We start from the raw sequence: 18,816 nt of genomic DNA, 5'->3' as shown, positions 1-18,816 counted from the left end.
ATTACTATCAGTACTCACGGTAATCGTCATTATAATGCATCAGTTTCCAGGATGGCATAAAAAGAGTGACTAATTGTTTGAGGAAATGTTTGAGTTGGGTTAAAGTCAGTGTTTATGACAGGTAGGAAAGCCGTCCTGTCTTATACTGAAATTCAGTGTAACACATTTGAGGCTCGGTAAAGCAAGAAGGCCGCTGTAGGTCAAACATGAACGTGCAGGTGGAAGTTGAGACACTGCTGCTTGTTCTACACATGGACAGCTGTGGCTACATCCTAAATCAACCATCAAAGATTGATGGAATCTCTCTGCTGGAGGACAGCAGTCAGGCAGAGATGTCTCTTCATCAATCAACCAATGGATCAATGGGGTTTCATGCCTAGTGATTGGTGAGGTCTGCTGACAGCATGACTGTCCTGGACTTACATTGCTAATGTATTTTGAGTAACAGGCTGATGGCGTAATATCACCTAGTTGTGTTGGATTTTTTTTTTTTTTTCCAAAGCAGACTGTGTAGATTAACTCTAAAGTTCTCCTACTAGCTCAAGTACAATGGAAACAATTAACAAAATACTTTTGTTTAGAAGCGCAGTATATTTTTTGCAATCATACAGTTAGACAAGAGGAGGAAGTGCACTCCCTCTGCTCTGCCACCATCAGGTTTATCTGTTTCCCCATAGCCTCAGGGCCCAGAGGTGCCTGCTTTCATTCACAGCAAAACACACAAAGTACAAGGCACAGGAAGGCCTTTATGTTGGCAGTCAGTTCCCAACAATTGTGTTCCACTGAGACAAGTGGTAAAGCTAGGCCTTTTGCCGTTTCTCTTACCACGCTTTTAAAGCTTCTTCTAGCCACTTCAGTTTGGCTCACTGGATGCTGTAACCATTGTTCTTGCTAGAAGAACGACTTTATTAGTATGTGTCTTTGTCAGTTTTTCCTTTGGAGGTTATAGTAGATTGTAAACAGTAGCGTGTCTGTACCAGATGACAACAGCAGTCTAGTGAATGTAAGCTGGACCATGTGTGTGTCTGTGTCTGGTTCACACCTCCCACTGCCTGCTTCTAGTGTAGCAGTGAGGTGTGTTTTTCCACTTTTCCAACACGTGTGGACTCTGCTGCTAGTAACACGTAAACAAACACGAGCTCTGCCTGAATAAAAGCATTTACATCACAGATCTACATGACTGCATGACATGCATGTCTTTCAGGGTGTGTATCAGCTTTTGAATGTGTGTGTGTGTGTGTGTTGTAGAGAGATGACAAGTGCAGCTCAGTGCAAAAGCACACTACTCCTCCTGGCACTCGGTCTTGCTGGAAATTGTTTTTCTAACTTCCAGCAAACATGATCAGCAGCACTGTAGACCAACTAGGTCAGCAAGTGAAACAGACGGACAGGCAGTAGCACTAATTCCAGCTGAGTCACACATTGCTGAACAGTGAACATCATACAGACATGGCTGCCAACTCTTCAGCTCATTCCTTTGAAATCCAACAGAGCTGCACTGTCCCCAGCCTGTATTGGGAACCTTTTCAAATATCAATAACTTTATCAAATGATTGACATTTTCTGCTCTTTCAGTGGTGAATGTGTAGTGTCTGCTACAGCCCGTTTCAAAAAAAAAAAAAATTCACCAGCACACCTGTTACTCCAGGGGAAAGACAAATATTTAATGCCAGCGGTGATTACTTCAAGTATAACAGGTTCTGCTGCCTTCGGCTTTGACCTTGATCTGCAGTACACCAGCAACATGACAAACAGAGGGACAGGTTGAGTGCCTCTTGAGCCTCCAGGTGGAAATCAGAGCACTCTTCCCTCGGCTCATTGAAAACAATTAGCCAGGAGCAATTAGACCTCACTGCAGGGTATAGAGCAGTTAAAAGTGTGCTGGGCCACGTTGCTCAGGGGAGGTGGGTGTTATGTGGCATGGCTACGGAAAAGTAGGTAATAGCGTGTCAGTGACACTGACAATAATTTTACAAAATGATTTATTTTGAACAATTTGTACTGGCACTAACATTTTTTTATTATCTAATAAAATGCTGGTTAGTGTCTGAATTAATAGTTTATTAAACATGAGCAAATATCTTGTGATGTTCAACCAACACTCCAAAACATTCAGAATATTATACCCAAAATATGCAATTTATTATAAAACCTTTGAGAACCTGGAACCATCAAATGTTTGACATCTTCTTGAAATACGACTTAAACGATTAATGGATTACAGAAACAGTTGCTAATTTATCTTCTATCAGCTTATTGATTAATTGACTAATCGTTGCAGCCTCAGGATCAATACAGAGCATGGTTAACACAATAGTTCCAGCCTTTTCCTGATGGCCGGTGACATCGTCCCTCATCAAAAACTTGATCCTGGATTCCCATAATGCAACAAAATAGCGTCACAATAAAATTTAGCCGATAATTAATTAATAATAATTCAAATAAACTTTAAGGGATGATTAGATTAGATTGTGTAAAACAAACACTTTCATTGAACCGCATTGCTCTGCAATATCCTGTTATTCAAATAAGCCTGATGGCTCCCTGGCTCGGCTTTATGTCCCTGCCGCTTGGTGAGGCACCCGCTACCATTGTTGTGTCTGTTTATTTTAAAGGTGATGGTATGTGCCAGATGTTTGTCTTTTCATGTTATGCATGCTTGTATGTATGTGTTTGCGTTAGATTGCAGCTAACTGACATATACGCCGTGTGTGTTTTTTTAGAAAACGGACGTGCTGTAGGATGAGCTGAATGACTTAATGGCCCCTGACAGCTTTAATGGTGCCACACGTACAAACAGAAGGTGTTTGTGTTTGTGTGGCAGGAGACAATGGGACCATCATGCTTTCCCAGAGACTTCTGAATATTTAACACACAACAGAATGGCTCTAAAGCTTCCCCTCAGGTCAAAAGACATTTGCTGCTCTTTTGTCTACATAACCATTAGCAGTAGAAATGAGGACATTTGCTTTTTGCCTTTGTACCTTTTCTGATTTCACTTATGTACAGTACAACATCCTTTTGGTGACTTTTTATTATCATCTTCTTGGATTGTATGAAGATTCAATGTGTTCAATATTAAATGAATATATGAGACATTCAGAAATGCATAATGAAACAAATAAATGCAGACAAAATTTCAAATATAAACTTGGGCTAAACAGTTAAACGAAATACTATCAAGATTGCAATTTGGTCAAGTGCAATATTCAAATCTCAATTTTTTTTTGATAAAGGTAAAATGTGTCACGCAACACACCATAAATGAAGCATTGTGGTGCTACAGAGACGCCTCGGCCTCCAAATCATTCTCCAGACATAAAGGAACAGGCTTGTTTGGTACGAGTAATATCTGCCTCTTACCAGAAAAATGCCTGTGAGATCCAGTGCAGCTGCAATGTCCCGTGACTAGATCAGGACTCTTCCCAGATAGATAGATAGATAGATACATACTTTATTTATCCCCTAGGGGAAATTCATGTGTCCATGAACTCATTGTTGTTGATAATGATAATAATAAAAACAGTTAATAACAAATGAACAATAATAATAATTATAATATATATATATATATATATATAATTATCTCAAAAATCTCAGTAAATATCACATTTATGTTATTATGTTATTTACATATTTATTTGAGTATAAATTGATTTTTTTTTTTTAATCAGCACATTATTTCTCAGATTTTCTCTTCCCTCAGAGCCACAGAAGGCAATATAAAACTTATTTACAGTCTGAATAGTGCTCCTCATGACAAGTAAACGGGTCTTCATGTGTAAAGTTGTGTTCCTTTAACACTGTTAATATCTTGCAAAGGAGGAGAGGAGGCTTTTGAGAGAGGACTCATTGCTAAATTTGGATGTGTAACAGAAACATAAAGAGTACAGAAACAACTTATTGCACTTGGAAAAAGTTGCTTTTATATTAGAATGACGATGTGAGCCCAAAATACACTTCAGTGTATTTTTATCTCCAGTGTCAAAATACACTGAAGTATATTTTTATAGTGAATTTCAAAGCAGTGGATGGCCTGGTAGTGTTTTATGCTGGTACATAAAACACTATAAATCGCTCCCCTCTGCCCCGCCCCAACTCATTCTCATGCCACCTCCTGAGAAAATGTCAGCAGATCCTCCCAGATGGATTCGTTAAGCTCTGATGATGAGTGCACTGTGCATCAAGCCTGGGGGTAGGGAGGGCGGGAAAGGCGTTAGAGCATCATAAATCAACCCCATTGCTGTTTATTTATTAATACAGCCCTGCAGTGTGCACCTGGGCTCATCCAGGGAGAGAAATGCACAAGGAAGAAGGGAAAGATGGGACAGAAAGGGAGGAGGTTAGATATGATTCCCCAGAGTGATGACAAAAAGCACAGTGATGCAGAGGAGGGGGGAAACAGTTGAAGGGAGAGCAGCATGATAAATGAAGGTGCAGCTGAGCAAATACACATAGGGAGTGAGAGATTGATAGATGGATAGATGAGGAGAGGAAATCCTCTGGGACCGGAGAGTACTGTAAAGTGGGCGCGGAGGCTGATGAGAGCGGAACGAGGGAGCGCGATGGAAGTGCGGGATGAAGAGATCGAGCGGTGGGTCGGACAAGGAGGAGGAAGGAGCTTAAAATGTCACGCAGTCTGAATTTACACCGTAGGCCGTGACATTTTGACCCTGTTAGTGCACACACACAACATCTCTCTCATTACACTGTAAGAGAAAAGGCATGACGGGTCCAGTCAGCTGACTTCTCATTTCTCACTCTGACTTTAATAAACTTTATTACAGTGACCAGACTCAGCTTTTCATTCATCCTGTGACATAAGTCAACATCATGCTCGACAGATGTTTGACAGTGTTGTGAGCTGTAAAAACAGCATTTTTTACATTTCAAAAACAAATTTACATGAACTATTTTGTTAATGTTATTATGAGACACAATATCAGTATAATCCAAAATGGGTAACTTTTATTGTGTGACAGGTTTTTGTGTTTGGATGTATAAAGAATGTCTATGCAGGATCAAAATCTACTGAAGTGAAGACTAAAGAGTTGGGTGTGTGTGCGTGTGTGTGTGTGTGTGATGGTCTCCACTTTTGTACAAAGGCTGAGTAGTAGTGAAATTTGTTGATTTTATCATATCAACAAAGCATTGATTCAACTTTATGATGTGTGTGTTTGTGTGTGTGAGATTGACAGATGGTTGTTTGTTCCTTCCTGTAGGCACAGTTGGAATGTGTGTCTCGTCCTCTTGACCCTGTGGGATGTGTAGGCGTCTTCTTACTGTATAGGAATGTACGGCATGTTAAAGAATCTTGAGATGTTGTTGTTGTTGTTTGACAAGTGGCTGAAAAAGCAGCAGGAATGTATAGTGAATAATAGCTTGTGGAAATACTCTTACTCATTCTCTCTCTCTCTCTCTCTCTCTCTCTCTCTCTCTCTCTCTCTCTCTCTCTCAGATAGGACTGATGTCGGTCACAGTGTTTCCTGTGCGGCTGCTGCTGGTGTCCTTCCTCATGCTGCTGGCCTGGCCCTTCGCCTTCACAGCCTCCCTGGGACGTTCCGAGTTTGTCATTGAGCCACAGTCATGGTGGAGGAGGTGTGTGTTTGTGTGTGTGTGTGTGTGTGGGTGGGTGGCACTACGAACTATGGGATTACACAGAAATGGAGCAGCAGACCTTTTGTCAAACAAAGTGTGATCTGCTGTTGTTAGTTAAACTGATACACTGAAAATGATTTATATTCCTGCTAAGATTTAACATCAGCTGTCTGTGTGTCCCAGGTTAATAGACCTGTGTTTACGAGTGATCATGCGAGCCATGTGGTTTTGCGGAGGTTTCCACTGGATCAAGGTGAAAGGGGAACGGGCGTCACCCTCTGAAGTTCCCATCCTCACTGTGGCCCCACACTCCTCATACTTTGATGCCATCCCAGTCACCATGACCATGTGCTCTATAGTCACGAAGCTGGAGAGCAGGAGCATCCCCGTCTGGGGCAGTGAGTTAAACACATTTCCATCCACTACAACTAACTAACTTTACTAAAATTAACAGTGCACTTATGTTCCATAACGACATACAGCATATTTTCAATTGAATGCATTTAATGTCGGCACACACGGCAAAATTCTGTGTAGACGAAGAGCAAACTGTAATACGAAAAGATGTATGTCAGCCCACATTTTATTGCATGAATTAAATTTTTTTATGCTCATATTGAACTTTTTAAATCACTGTTGTATGTTAAATAAATAAATTCAGACGCTGAAGTTGGTTGGCTAAAAGTTGAATGGTATGGCTTAAAAATTTTGGGGTCTAATTAAAAAACGGCGCCTATAGATTACTGGACAGTGTCAGAAATGATCATTGTATGATTTTCTACAGAAACACTTTTTGTTCTGACTGGTTATAGTAACAGATGCAGATGCATTTTTCAGGAGTATTTTACTACATTTAAATATGATGGTGCTGTTAATAACTCACTGCATAGAAGAGAATTAGTATTTATTTATTTAGTATTTTAATGATAATTTAAATAATACAGTTACATATTTGAAATGTAAAAAATCTGTTATTTTTGTAGTATTTAAAAGGGGTTTTAGAATCTGATTTTGAAAAGATCTGTAACAGAAAAATCGAACAGATTATTAACAAAAAAATTTTTTTTTATTTAATTCTATTACTGAAAGCAATATTTGAGTTGTCTCTGTCTCAAAATGACCTTACTGTTTACTGTAAACTCTGGTGAGCAGTTTCTCCCTGCAGCATTAACTACTAACTTTTAGAAGCAGTGGGACACATAAATATGGGTATATTTAAAAAAAACAAAAACATAATTGGAAACAGTGATCCTTAATTCTACATAATGCCTCACTGACTCCTTAACTGTTCCACATGCGTCTCTGCACATGCATCTGTTTTCATTTGAGTGCTGTTTGCATCCTGGTTTTTCATTCTGAGCTAGAACTACTTTATTAACACGATCCTTATTTAACCACATATCAATTAAGGGGATGTTTAATCGATGCTAAAACCCTATTAGCTTTTCTATTTGAAAAATTCTGAAGATGAACGTAACTTTGGTATACATCCAAACTCTACCTCTTCATCATCGTCTTCTCAGCTCTGATCAGCTACATCCGGCCAGTGTTCGTGTTTCGCTCAGACCAGGACTCCAGAAGGAAAACTGTAGAGGAAATAAAGCGGAGAGCACAATCTGGAGGGGAGTGGCCTCAGGTATGTGAATGCGAGTGTGCACATGAAGGCATACAAACACACACACACACACACACACACACACACACACACACTTGACTTGTTGTTTTAAATTGGCCTTGATCCGTGTAAACTGTGACACACTGTGTTTATGTTATCACCTTTCAATTCTCATGTGGTTTGTCTGTTTGTGTGTGTGTGTGTTTGTGTGTGTACTTCAATGTGTATCTGTTTGTTCCAGATCATGATATTTCCAGAGGGGACGTGCACCAACAGGTCAGGTCTCATCTTATTCAAGGCTGGTATGTGTTCAGACCCCTTCATGCTTTAGGCTGATCTTGAAACCAGGTGGAAGGTGTGTGTGTGTCTGTGTGTGTGTGTGTGTGTGTGTGTGTGTGTGTGTGTGTGTGTGTGTGTGTGTGTGTGTGTGTGTCTTAACCTTAAGTCAAATAGCATTAATGTGTGTTGTTATGATCACTTATCATTTCATAAATGGTGCAAAGATTGCAGTGACACTTTACACCGTAAACCTTTGGCCACTTGGGGACAGTGGAAACAAGCTGTGAACACAAAAATGACACACAGTATCATCACCAAGGTGATAGAGTGAACATGTTAGCCGGCAGTTGCTTATTTATAAATCCAGCAGTTAGGCAGCAACATAAGCTTTCATCTGGAGTTGTGGGGTGGACAGCAAACAATGAGCTGCAACTTGCTATAAACCTCTGTAAAGCCAAGGGGAGCTGGTGACTCGCCCTGTATGATGATGTCAGTGATGTTGCCCCTGTAGGAAAAATCACTATGAGCAACCGCTTTCATCCTGTTACACATTGTTGTTATGAAAATATTGATTATAGCCACACTAAATCTTCCGTTTGCCATAATTATACCCTTTTTATTGCCAGAAAACCAATCTTATTCTTTTAGTGGAGCTTTGGTTGCAGCCACATATTTTCCTGTTTTTCCCAAAGGTCGCCTTCTCTATGATCATCTCTATGGACCCCAACAATAAAGTTATCCCTTTATATTAAGGTCAGTCAGTTGGTCAGTTGATCAGTCCACCACTTTGCTTCTGACGGATCAATCCATGCGTGCATCCATCTTCTGCCACTTATTCTGACTAGTGTCACAGATGTCCCTCTCCCCCCTGCAAAATTTTCTAGCTCCTCCTGGGGGATCCACGGTTGTTCCTCAGCCCTATTTAGTGCTAGTTAGCAAATCTTAGCCGTCTGACATGCTAAACTAAGATGGTGAACATGGTACACGTTATACCTGCTAAACATCAGCATGTCAGAACTGTCACTATCAGCGTGTCCACATTCTAATGTTAACATTTAGCTCTAAGCTTTGCTGTGCGTGTTTACAGCCTAACAGAACTTTTAGCATGGCATTAGATTCTTGCACGTCCACACAGGAAGTGTTTCAGCCATGTTTTTCAATTTTCTGTGTCACGTGCGTCTGGTGGAACAGATACACTTCTCTTTTCATCAACCCAGCTGTCTACTGTCTACACAGGCTGCTTAACACCTCGTAACTACAGCGTATTGAGCTGTAAGTGCTGTGAAAATGTGGTGACCTACACTTAATACTGTACTTGAATGCATCCTATGTAGACACACACGTAGCACTGAAACTATTGTATAATGCAGTAATGCAAAACCACAGTTCTGAAGGTTATAGTCTTGTTTTGTATTTATTTTATATGTGTTTACGTTACAAAACTAGAATATACCAGTCAGTACAGTTGTTGGTTGGTCTCAAATGAGGGTTATTATCCTCCACAGCTGCAGGTACAATGTGCAAACCACAGCTCAGCAGTATTTGGCTGTGTTTTTTGGTAATTTCCAACCAGGGGTGTGTCTACTTCTTCATAGAGAGACTCTGTGTGATCACTTTGTTCAGCATTCATTTCATTTAGTGTGCCTGGGCCTGTAAATGATTATTAATGCATGAAGTTGGCTGCATAGCTGCCAACTCCAGGTGTAGATGTCTGGGCAAATTAATTTTATACTTGGCCCAACAGGTTTGGAGGTTCAGTATCTTGTTAAAGGACATCTCAACAGGGCACCTAACTGCTGCACTCATCTTTCTGGGCTTGTTTTTCAGCTCACCTCTCTCTCTGTGTGTGTGTGTGTGTGTGTGTGTGTGTGTGTGTGTGTGTGTGTGTGTGTGTGTGTGTGTGTGTGTGTGTGTGTGTGTGTGTGTGTGTGTGGTTGTGTGTGTTCGTTCTCTGGCATTGTTCCCTGCCTGCCCTGTCTAATCCCCTTTCTTCCAGTCTGTAATTCTGTCATTCCCAGTAAGCCCTGTTGGTCACACTCTGCACTGATTTGCGTGCGTGCGTGTGTGCGTGCATGCGCGTGTGTGTGTGTCCAGCTTGATCTGTCTGTTGTGTGGTGCCAGTGCTCTCTGGATGTCTCCTCTAGTTTTGTCTTTTCTCTGGCTGCCAGCACAACAGAGTGTATACGTGTGTGTGTTGAAGGCCATTGTGCCACCTGTGCATGACGTGCTTTACAGATACCTCCAGTCTTTTTCTCATTTCAAAAGACTTTTTAATAGAGCAAGCACTTTTATCTTCACCCTCTCTCCCTGTCTGTTGTCCCACATTATTAATCAGAGGGTTGATAACCCTAATGCTAATGCATGTGCTGCTTGACCAAAATGTGGGGCCAATGTTGTTTTATTTCCTGGTTTCTTGTTAATTATATTTGCTCAGGTTTAATACGCATGTTCTACTTTGCATCTAATCTAATTCAGGACAAGCACGTTCTGTGGTGTGGGAGCTTTTGACTTCACCACCCTCATAGGTGTGATGTTAAAGGAGCTATTTGCAAGTTTTGCTATTGCTACATAGCCGGCGTTAGCATTAACAGCTGTTTACTTACCAGTCTAGAAGAAACGTTGCAAGTTCAGTATCAAACCTCATTCCTTGACTCACTCTTGTCTCTATCACACGTTTTCTTCTACTGAAGTTAAAAATTACAGCCCAGATTTTTTAAATGTTACTTGTAATTTTACTTGAATCAGCCATTGCACAACTGAACATTACATCTTGAAGACACTTTCATATTGAAAATATTTACGCAATATATACATGACATACATGAGTTAAAGCTGCATTTATCAGTAATTCTTTATGAATAATTTTAAGAATGGTTATGTATAATGCAAAAAGGGATGGCTTGTAGTGACAAAACCACAGATATTATCGCCCAACTCTGCAGTCCCTGTTGGCTCTAAGGAACATTTTAGCATTCTTCAGCTCATTGTTTTGGTTTAACAGTCCACAACTTCACTGTTTTTGTTCACTGTTCTCATCAACCCTGTCTCCAGCAGTCGCAGGCAGCCACTCTCAATGAATAAGCTTTGAGAAACCCATTGTACCCTCTTCCCAGCACCAGAAGGCAGACAGACAAAGTTAGTGTCTAGCTAGTAAACATGGTGAAGCACTAAGAGACTAAAAGAGCCACATATTTTCTTCAGGAGTTGGTTGAGACCAAAATAAAGCAAGAATAAGAGTGAATATTGGACTTGCTTTCAACAGGTGGGCACAAACCACACTTCAAATTAAAGCCAATGTTGCTCTGTATCTGGATGTGTAAATAGTCGCCTTTTAAAGCTCGTTTCACTGCCCCCAAGTGGCCAAATAAATCAAGTAAGTGTAACCCTGTTAAAAAAAGGACAATAAATAGTTTAAATATGTTTATGTTTGATAAATTGTGATTAAAAGTATTAAGAATAATATTTCATGAAGTTTGACAAAAAGTGTTTAAAATAGTTTAATAAATAAGTTTAAAAAGTTTAAAAGATACAAATGTGCACTTTAAGATATTTTGTGTTATTTTGAAAAGCCACAGGGTTAAAAAAGAACTACCGATTGTGAAAATTGTAATTCTGGTAATTAATTGGTTAAGATCTGGCTAAACAGGAAGTGTATGTATTTTTGTGTGTGAAAAGAGAAACTTGACAGTTGCGAGAGAGAGAGCGGGATACTCGACGAGGAAAAGAGAGAACTGCTGGCGTTTAATGTGGTAGAGTAAGCAAATATGCAGAACACGGACATTGTTTGTAAAAAAGTATCAGGAGATAAGCGGACAGTGAATCTCGTAGTGACTGATATTCAGCGCAACACCGTGTTCCAGTGAAAGGACGAATACTTTGGCAGAGAGTATTCAATGAGGAGCGCAGCTAACAGCTAATGCAGCTCGCATTAGCTTAGCTACTTCTTCATCCACGTGCAGCTAACCCAGCTACTCGACTAGGGGAAGAAGTTAGCCTGCTGTGTGCCGGACCTGTTGAGACGATCAGCGGTGAGGTTCTACCGGGAGCGTGGGAGTCATCTGCAGCCGTCTTGGCAGCAACACGCTGGTCCAGACAGGAAGAATCGCCACCATCCGCCCATGTATCAGCAACCCGCTGGTACTGCATACGGGACGAGGACGCCATCACTGCAGTGAGTCTCTTAACTTTTTTATTTCAGCGCTTTAGCGTGAAGCAGCCATTTTGTTTCTGGCTACAACGCACACGAGCATCGCTTCGGGCCTGCATCGTTAACATCCTTTTTCAGTTAGTTATAACTGCCGGCTTTAGGTGTGTTATTAATTTTTTTTTATAATGAGTGCACTCAAAATAAGGGGTTATTTGAATATTTAGAAATTGATCAGTTAAAGGTACAGAAAGGTTTTGAATTTGAGTGTTTATTTTGTGTGTATTTTCATTGTTGGGAGAACATTTGTGTTTATATTTACATCAGTAAATCTTTAAAATTTACCTTTCTTCTGGTTATTTGTGTTTTAGAAGTAGTACTGTTGTTTACAAAGTGTTAAAAGGGTACTTACAGATGGTAAGGAAAATTTAATTATTTCATTTATCTATAGTTTTTTAAAACCATTAAAAATTAGTTTTAACACATTCAATGAGTAAATAAAAGTGGTTTGTATCACAGTATAAATAGATATTAGTTCACCAATATTATATTACAGTATACTTCTCATTTGGTATTAGTTAATCTTAAAGAAAGAGATTTCTACAACAGTAAGAACTTGGGAAGCGTACCTCATAAACATAGACAGGCCGTCTAGAGGGCGCTACATAAAATGGAGGCACCGCTGGGATTGTGGGTTAATTAATGCTGAAATTGGTGATTAGTGACTGTAAATTTCATAGTGTGTGAACTATTTAACTAAAAAAAAAACAAAACAATATATAGTGATATCTAACTAATAGCAGCTTAAGTGTCACAATGTACAGGAACAAGCTGAAGAACTGGTGTCGAGGTGAAAACCTGGAGGAGAGCCATGCCTTACTGACCAGCGTTCCTGAGAAAACAGAAACAGCACACATACTAGAGACATTGCAAACTGTAAAGTGCCTGGGACGGGTACGAGTGAGAGGAAGAATGTTAAACGAAACTACAAATGAAGTGCTGGTGCTTTGCGAGTGCAAAGAGGAATTGACTGATGCAGACGTCCCAAGTGAAGTTTTGAGCTCAGATGGACAGACTGCATGGAAAATATTCACTGCGACTCAGAGCTCAGACCCTGATTTGGACTTTAACCATAAACTGTATGCTCTTCTACAAGCAGAAGGAAAGTCTACAGAGGATGTGCAAGCCTTGTTGACCCCGCACATACCTTCCTCTACAGAAGCCATCCTTCGTGCTGTGGGTGATCTGTTTGATAAGACTGTCAAGCCCTCAGCAGAAAGTGGAGGATACCGCCGCCTGCGGATCTTTTCCGGTATTGTGCCTACACCAGCAGGAGAGGAACAATTCGACCACTGGTTAGAGCAAGCTTACCTGATGGTTGAAGAGAGTGAGGGCCCTGCAAAAGACAAGAGGAGAAAGATAATGGAGAGTTTAAAGGGACCAGCTCTGGAAGTGATAAAAGCAGTGCGTCTCTCCAATCCTGACATTGCCCCTGACAAGTGCTTGGAGGCTCTGGAAAACGCCTTTGGATTAGCAGAGTCTGGAGACGATTTGTATTTCACATTCAGAATGCAGCAGCAGCAACCAGGTGAGAAGCTATCTGATTTCCTCAGGAGATTAGAACGTTGCCTGTCCAAAGTGGTACAACGAGGTGGTCTCACTCCCCTAGCCATGGATGGTGCACGGCTTGAACAGCTTCTGAGGGGTGCAGTTAATGCCGATCTGATGTTAATTCAACTGCGACTGAGGGAAAGAAGAGCTAATCCACCAACTTTCCTTGAGCTCCTGAAAGAAATTCGTACAGAAGAAGAATATGAATCTTCTCGAGCAAAGCTGAACCATTCAGTGTATACAGTTCATGCCAAGCTTCAAGAAGAAAACAAACACTCAGAGATACAGACTTTGAGAGCTGAAATTAAAGAAGTGAAATCAATGTTTGCTGCGCTCTCTACACAAGACAAAGAGACACAAAATGAGAACTTTCAGACTAAAGTGAGAAATGCCCCAGAGACTAATGCTGATCCAGAAGTGATAGCTCTGAGGAAACAACTGAAACAGTTACAACAAAAGGTGAACTCCAGATTACCTCAACCATCTACACCTTCTCCCACAGTGATGACTGTAAACACTCAAAACAGACAAGGGGCTGAGACAGAAGAGCGTTTCTGCTATCGCTGTGGTGAAAATGGACACATGGCAGGGAAGTGCAGAAACCCTGAGAACCAAAGCAAAGTGATCCAAAGACTCATTCAAGCTCTTAAAAAGGCAAAGACCCATAGCCCTCAACCTACTACTGATGTCCCCTCACCCCCAACTGACTGTACTGTGAGGAGAAGTGTAGTAGATCAGCTTGCCCCAACAGGCATACCAGAGGGTCTAATAGGGCCACCATCTTTGGAGCCCCTGAAAGTTAATGGACATTTGTGTGATGCATTACTCGACAGTGGCTCAAGAGTTAGCATCATCTTTGAATCCTGGTACAGGAGACATCTTGCTGATACTCCTATTCGCCCCGTAAGTGATCTTAACATTTGGGGTTTAAGTGACTCTGATTACCCTTACCTTGGCTACGTGGCAGTGGACCTAGAGTTTCCCAAAAAGGTAGCGGGTACCCCAACAGCCCTGTCAGCCCTGGCTCTCATTTGCCCCGATCCACCTGGTCCTGATCAGACACCTGTAATTCTCGGGACAAATACCAAGGCTAACCTATCCAAGCGGCTAGCCCAGCTGCGTGACGATAGAGTTCAAGGTACTGTAGCCCACACCTTTGGCATACAGAACACTTCCCCAGAAACAGTGAAAGATAAAGCCATAGACTTGTTAAACGAAGAGGATGATGAAATAGGTTGTGTAAAGTTGGAGGGTCGAAGCTCACTTGTCCTACCTGCAGGTGGCAGCAGTAAAGTAGTCTGCAAACTGGTGCTTAGAAAGTCCCTGCCAGATGACATCTTGATAGTAGAGGCCTCCAGTACAGCTACTCTCCCATCAGGCGTCATGCTCCAACCTATGGCAATACCTAGTAAGGCTGTGGACATTAACCGGCTGACAGTTGTGGTTCATAATGAGTCGCAGAAAGAAGTGACCATTCCTGCCGGTGCTGTCCTGGGTCACCTGTGTGTAGCTGATGTGGTTACCACAGTGCCAAAACAGAAGCAAGAGACAGAGGATGCTTTTGATGTCAGCATGATCAACTTTGGTGAGTCACCTGTCCCTGAAACATGGAAAGCAAGTCTCAGACAAAAACTGTCTGAAAGAGCCGATGTATTCTCTCTCCATGAACTGGATGTGGGACTCGCCAAAGAAGTGGAACACACGATCCGCTTATCTGATTCACGACCCTTTCGTGAACGCTCCAGACGCATCGCCCCAGCGGATATCGACGACGTGAGGCGTCATATCCAAAAGCTACTAGCAGCAGGCATCATCAAAGAGTCCAGAAGTCCATATGCATCGCCCATAGTGGTGGTGAGGAAAAAGAATGGGGATGTAAGGATGTGCATTGACTACCGCACACTCAACAGCCGCACTGTCCCAGACCAATACACTACCCCACGCATCGATGAGGCTCTTGACTGCCTGTCGGGTAGTAAATGGTTCTCAGTGATCGACTTAAGAAGTGGTTACTATCAAATAGCCATGAAAGAAGAGGACAAAGAAAAGACTGCCTTTATCTGCCCTCTCGGGTTCTACCAGTTCGAGAGGATGCCTCAAGGCATAACTGGAGCTCCTGCAACCTTCCAGCGCCTCATGGAGAGAGCAGTTGGAGACATGAACATGCTCCAAGTAATAGTCTATCTGGATGATCTGATCATATTCGGAAAGACCCTGGCAGAACATGAAGAGAGACTATTAAAGGTGCTGGACAGACTCAGAGAAGTAGGCCTCAAGATTTCACTTGACAAATGTCAGTTTTGCCAAACAAAGGTCAAGTATGTGGGTCATATTGTGACTGCGGAGGGTGTTGCTGCTGACCCTGCAAAAATCGAAGCTGTGACCACTTGGCCTCAACCTTACAATCTCAAGACCCTACGATCCTTTTTGGGTTTTTGTGGTTATTATAGACGATTTATCCACAACTACTCCTCCATCGTCCGCCCTTTGACTGACCTCACTAAAGGTTATGGTCCCCCTCAGCGTAGCAAAAAGCCAGTAAAAGGGAAGAGAGATGTTTATTTGGATGAGAAGGAACCGTTTGGAGACAGGTGGGACGAGTCATGCACTGAAGCCTTTGAGAAAATCAAACAGTGTTTGACAAATGCCCCTGTGCTCGCCTTTGCAGATCCTGACAAGCCCTACACACTGCATGTCGATGCTAGCCTTACGGGGCTGGGAGCTGTGCTTTATCAGGCATATCCAGAAGGGTTGCGACCAGTGGCGTTCGCAAGCAGAAAACTGAGCTCGTCAGAGAAAAACTACGCCATTCATCAGTTAGAGTTTCTGTCGCTGAAATGGGCAGTTGTGGAGAAATTTCACGACTATCTCTACGGAGCCCACTTTACTGTGCGTACAGACAACAACCCTCTAACTTACGTCCTGACAACAGCAAAGCTCAACGCCACAGGACATCGGTGGCTGTCGGACTTGTCAGTGTACGATTTTGACATTATCTACAGGCCAGGTAGAAATAACATTGATGCTGATCTGCTGTCACGCATAGAGGCAAGAGATGAGGAGACGGAATGGCAGAGCATCTCGCAGGCTGGAGTCAAGTCAATCTGCCAGCGAGTCGGTGTTCTGGGCCCATCGGCAGACTCCCCCAAGTATGCTGAACAGCTTGGAGCTCCACCTGACTGCATTCCTGACGTGTATGCTTACCCCACACGTCTTCAGCTTAACTCACTGGAACAAATGTCCAAGCAAGACTTAATGGCAGCCCAAACCCAAGACAGCTTGATAGCACCCACCATACAAGCTATAAAGTGTGGCAAGTGGAAAGACAATCCAGAGTTACTCCCTATGAAAAGAGAGATGGGTAAGCTAGTCATGACTGACGGGTTACTACATCGAGTGAGCACATGCCACACAGGAAAAAAGACACAGCAGCTAGTGCTACCTGCTAAGTTCAAAGCAGTAGTACTCAAAACCATGCACGATGACCTTGGTCATTTAGGAGTGGACAGAGTCACTGACATGATCAGGAGCCGATTCTTCTGGCCAAAGATGTCAGTTGATGTAGAGCAATATGTGAAAAACTGCGGAGAGTGTGTGCTCAGGAAGACTCCGTGTCAAAGAGCTGCACCGTTACATCAGATAGTGAGCTCTGGACCTATGGACCTCGTCTGTATTGACTTCCTGTCTATGGAACCTGATTCAAGAGGAGTGAGTAATGTGCTTGTCATAACTGACCATTTTACGAGATACGCCCAAGCTTTCCCCACTCTCAATCAAAAAGCTCTCACAGTGGCGAAAGTCTTAGTGGAAAAGTACTTTGTACATTATGGCTTGCCATCTCGTATTCACTCTGATCAAGGCAGAGACTTTGAGTCTCGACTCATTAAAGAGCTGCTAAAGATACTGGGCATACAGAAGTCAAGGACCACCCCTTACCACCCCCAGGGTGATCCCCAACCTGAACGTTTCAACAGAACTCTGTTGTCCATGTTGGCCACACTCAACCAAGAAAAGAAGCGGCAATGGAGTCAGCATGTAGTGCACCTGGTGCATGCATACAATAGCACCAAGTGTGATGCCACGGGATACTCCCCATATATGCTGATGTTTGGCCGAGAGGCCCGACTCCCACTGGATGTATGCTTTGGGACATGCCCAGATGGCAAAGCTGAACAGCCACATTCTGCATATGTTGCCAAACTGAAAGAAGATTTACAGACAGCCTATAACTTGGCCACAGAGGTCTCTAACAAGAGACACCAGCAAAATAAAAAGGCATACGACAAGAGACTTAGGTTCCACAAACTAGAACCTGGCGACAGAGTATTGCTGAAAAACCTTGGATTGAAGGGAAAACACAAACTGGAAAATCGCTGGTACAATGTCCCTTATTTTGTAGTGGACAAGTTGCCAAACTTGCCTGTTTACAGAGTAAAGCCACTAAACGTCAAAGGGAAGGTCAAAACATTGCACAGAGATAATCTCCTTCCCATAGGAGATAGAGTGAGGATACCAGTGCAGGAGGAAATGGAGAACGTTCCAAAGAGACCTGTGACTCGAAGTCGTGTCCCCATCCGACACCAAAGAAACTCCACAGATCACACTGTACAAAGAGAAAGTAATACCTTGAGTGATTCTTCTGATCTGGAGTGTGAATGGCCGACCAAACCTTACAGGGAGTTAATGGGAAATCTCATCCGAAGGAGAGAAAGATATAGTGCTGAAGGATCAGAGCAGTTGGAAGTCCTCAGTCCTTCAGAAGAGAGTCACTCAGAGAGAGACCACACCCCTGTAGAGCATGTTCCAGATGTCCCTCAAGAAACCGACTCTGAGTCAGGACCACTCTCCAGTGAAGAAGAACAAGAAGGACTACCCTCGAGCTGTTCTAATGTACATGTGACACCAAAGCCAAGTAGGCCAAAAAGATCATTGAAACCAGTTGTAAGACTTACTTATGATGAGCCAGGAAAGGCTAAAGATCAACCCATTACTATTGTACATAGAGGGGTTACTATAAAAATTGGTAAGCACTAAGCTGGGTCTACATAAATTCACCCTTAATACTTTGAGTATAAACTTAAGTTAAGTTTTGTAATCTGATGAGGACATCAGACGTTTAAAGGGGGGAGGGTGTAACCCTGTTAAAAAAAGGACAATAAATAGTTTAAATATGTTTATGTTTGATAAATTGTGATTAAAAGTATTAAGAATAATATTTCATGAAGTTTGACAAAAAGTGTTTAAAATAGTTTAATAAATAAGTTTAAAAAGTTTAAAAGATACAAATGTGCACTTTAAGATATTTTGTGTTATTTTGAAAAGCCACAGGGTTAAAAAAGAACTACCGATTGTGAAAATTGTAATTCTGGTAATTAATTGGTTAAGATCTGGCTAAACAGGAAGTGTATGTATTTTTGTGTGTGAAAAGAGAAACTTGACAGTTGCGAGAGAGAGAGCGGGATACTCGACGAGGAAAAGAGAGAACTGCTGGCGTTTAATGTGGTAGAGTAAGCAAATATGCAGAACACGGACATTGTTTGTAAAAAAGTATCAGGAGATAAGCGGACAG

The 18,816-nt window shown here is 42.0% G+C and overlaps 1 protein-coding gene across 3 annotated transcripts in view; it reads left to right on the top strand.

Annotated features, from left to right (window-relative positions):
• LOC111233198 (lysophosphatidylcholine acyltransferase 1-like) overlaps positions 1-18,816 on the top strand; it is a 30,340-nt gene that overhangs the window by 1,284 nt on the left and 10,240 nt on the right. For all 3 annotated transcript variants that reach the window (XR_002665587.1, XM_022760959.1, XM_022760957.1), the window contains exons 2-5: positions 5,459-5,598; positions 5,782-5,996; positions 7,122-7,234; positions 7,455-7,515. Coding sequence is in view for 2 of the 3 variants with exons in the window: in XM_022760959.1 (XP_022616680.1) it covers positions 5,459-5,598; positions 5,782-5,996; positions 7,122-7,234; positions 7,455-7,515 (529 nt within the window). In the remaining variant the exon portion in view is untranslated. The remainder of the gene's footprint in view (positions 1-5,458; positions 5,599-5,781; positions 5,997-7,121; positions 7,235-7,454; positions 7,516-18,816) is intronic.

This window comes from Seriola dumerili, unplaced genomic scaffold (assembly GCF_002260705.1).
Source record: "Seriola dumerili isolate Sdu_G_001 unplaced genomic scaffold, Sdu_1.0 BDQW01000378.1, whole genome shotgun sequence".
Classification (NCBI taxonomy): domain Eukaryota; kingdom Metazoa; phylum Chordata; class Actinopteri; order Carangiformes; family Carangidae; genus Seriola; species Seriola dumerili.
Note: the sequence above shows the minus strand (reverse complement) of the source record. Positions and strands in the feature narration are given on the sequence as shown.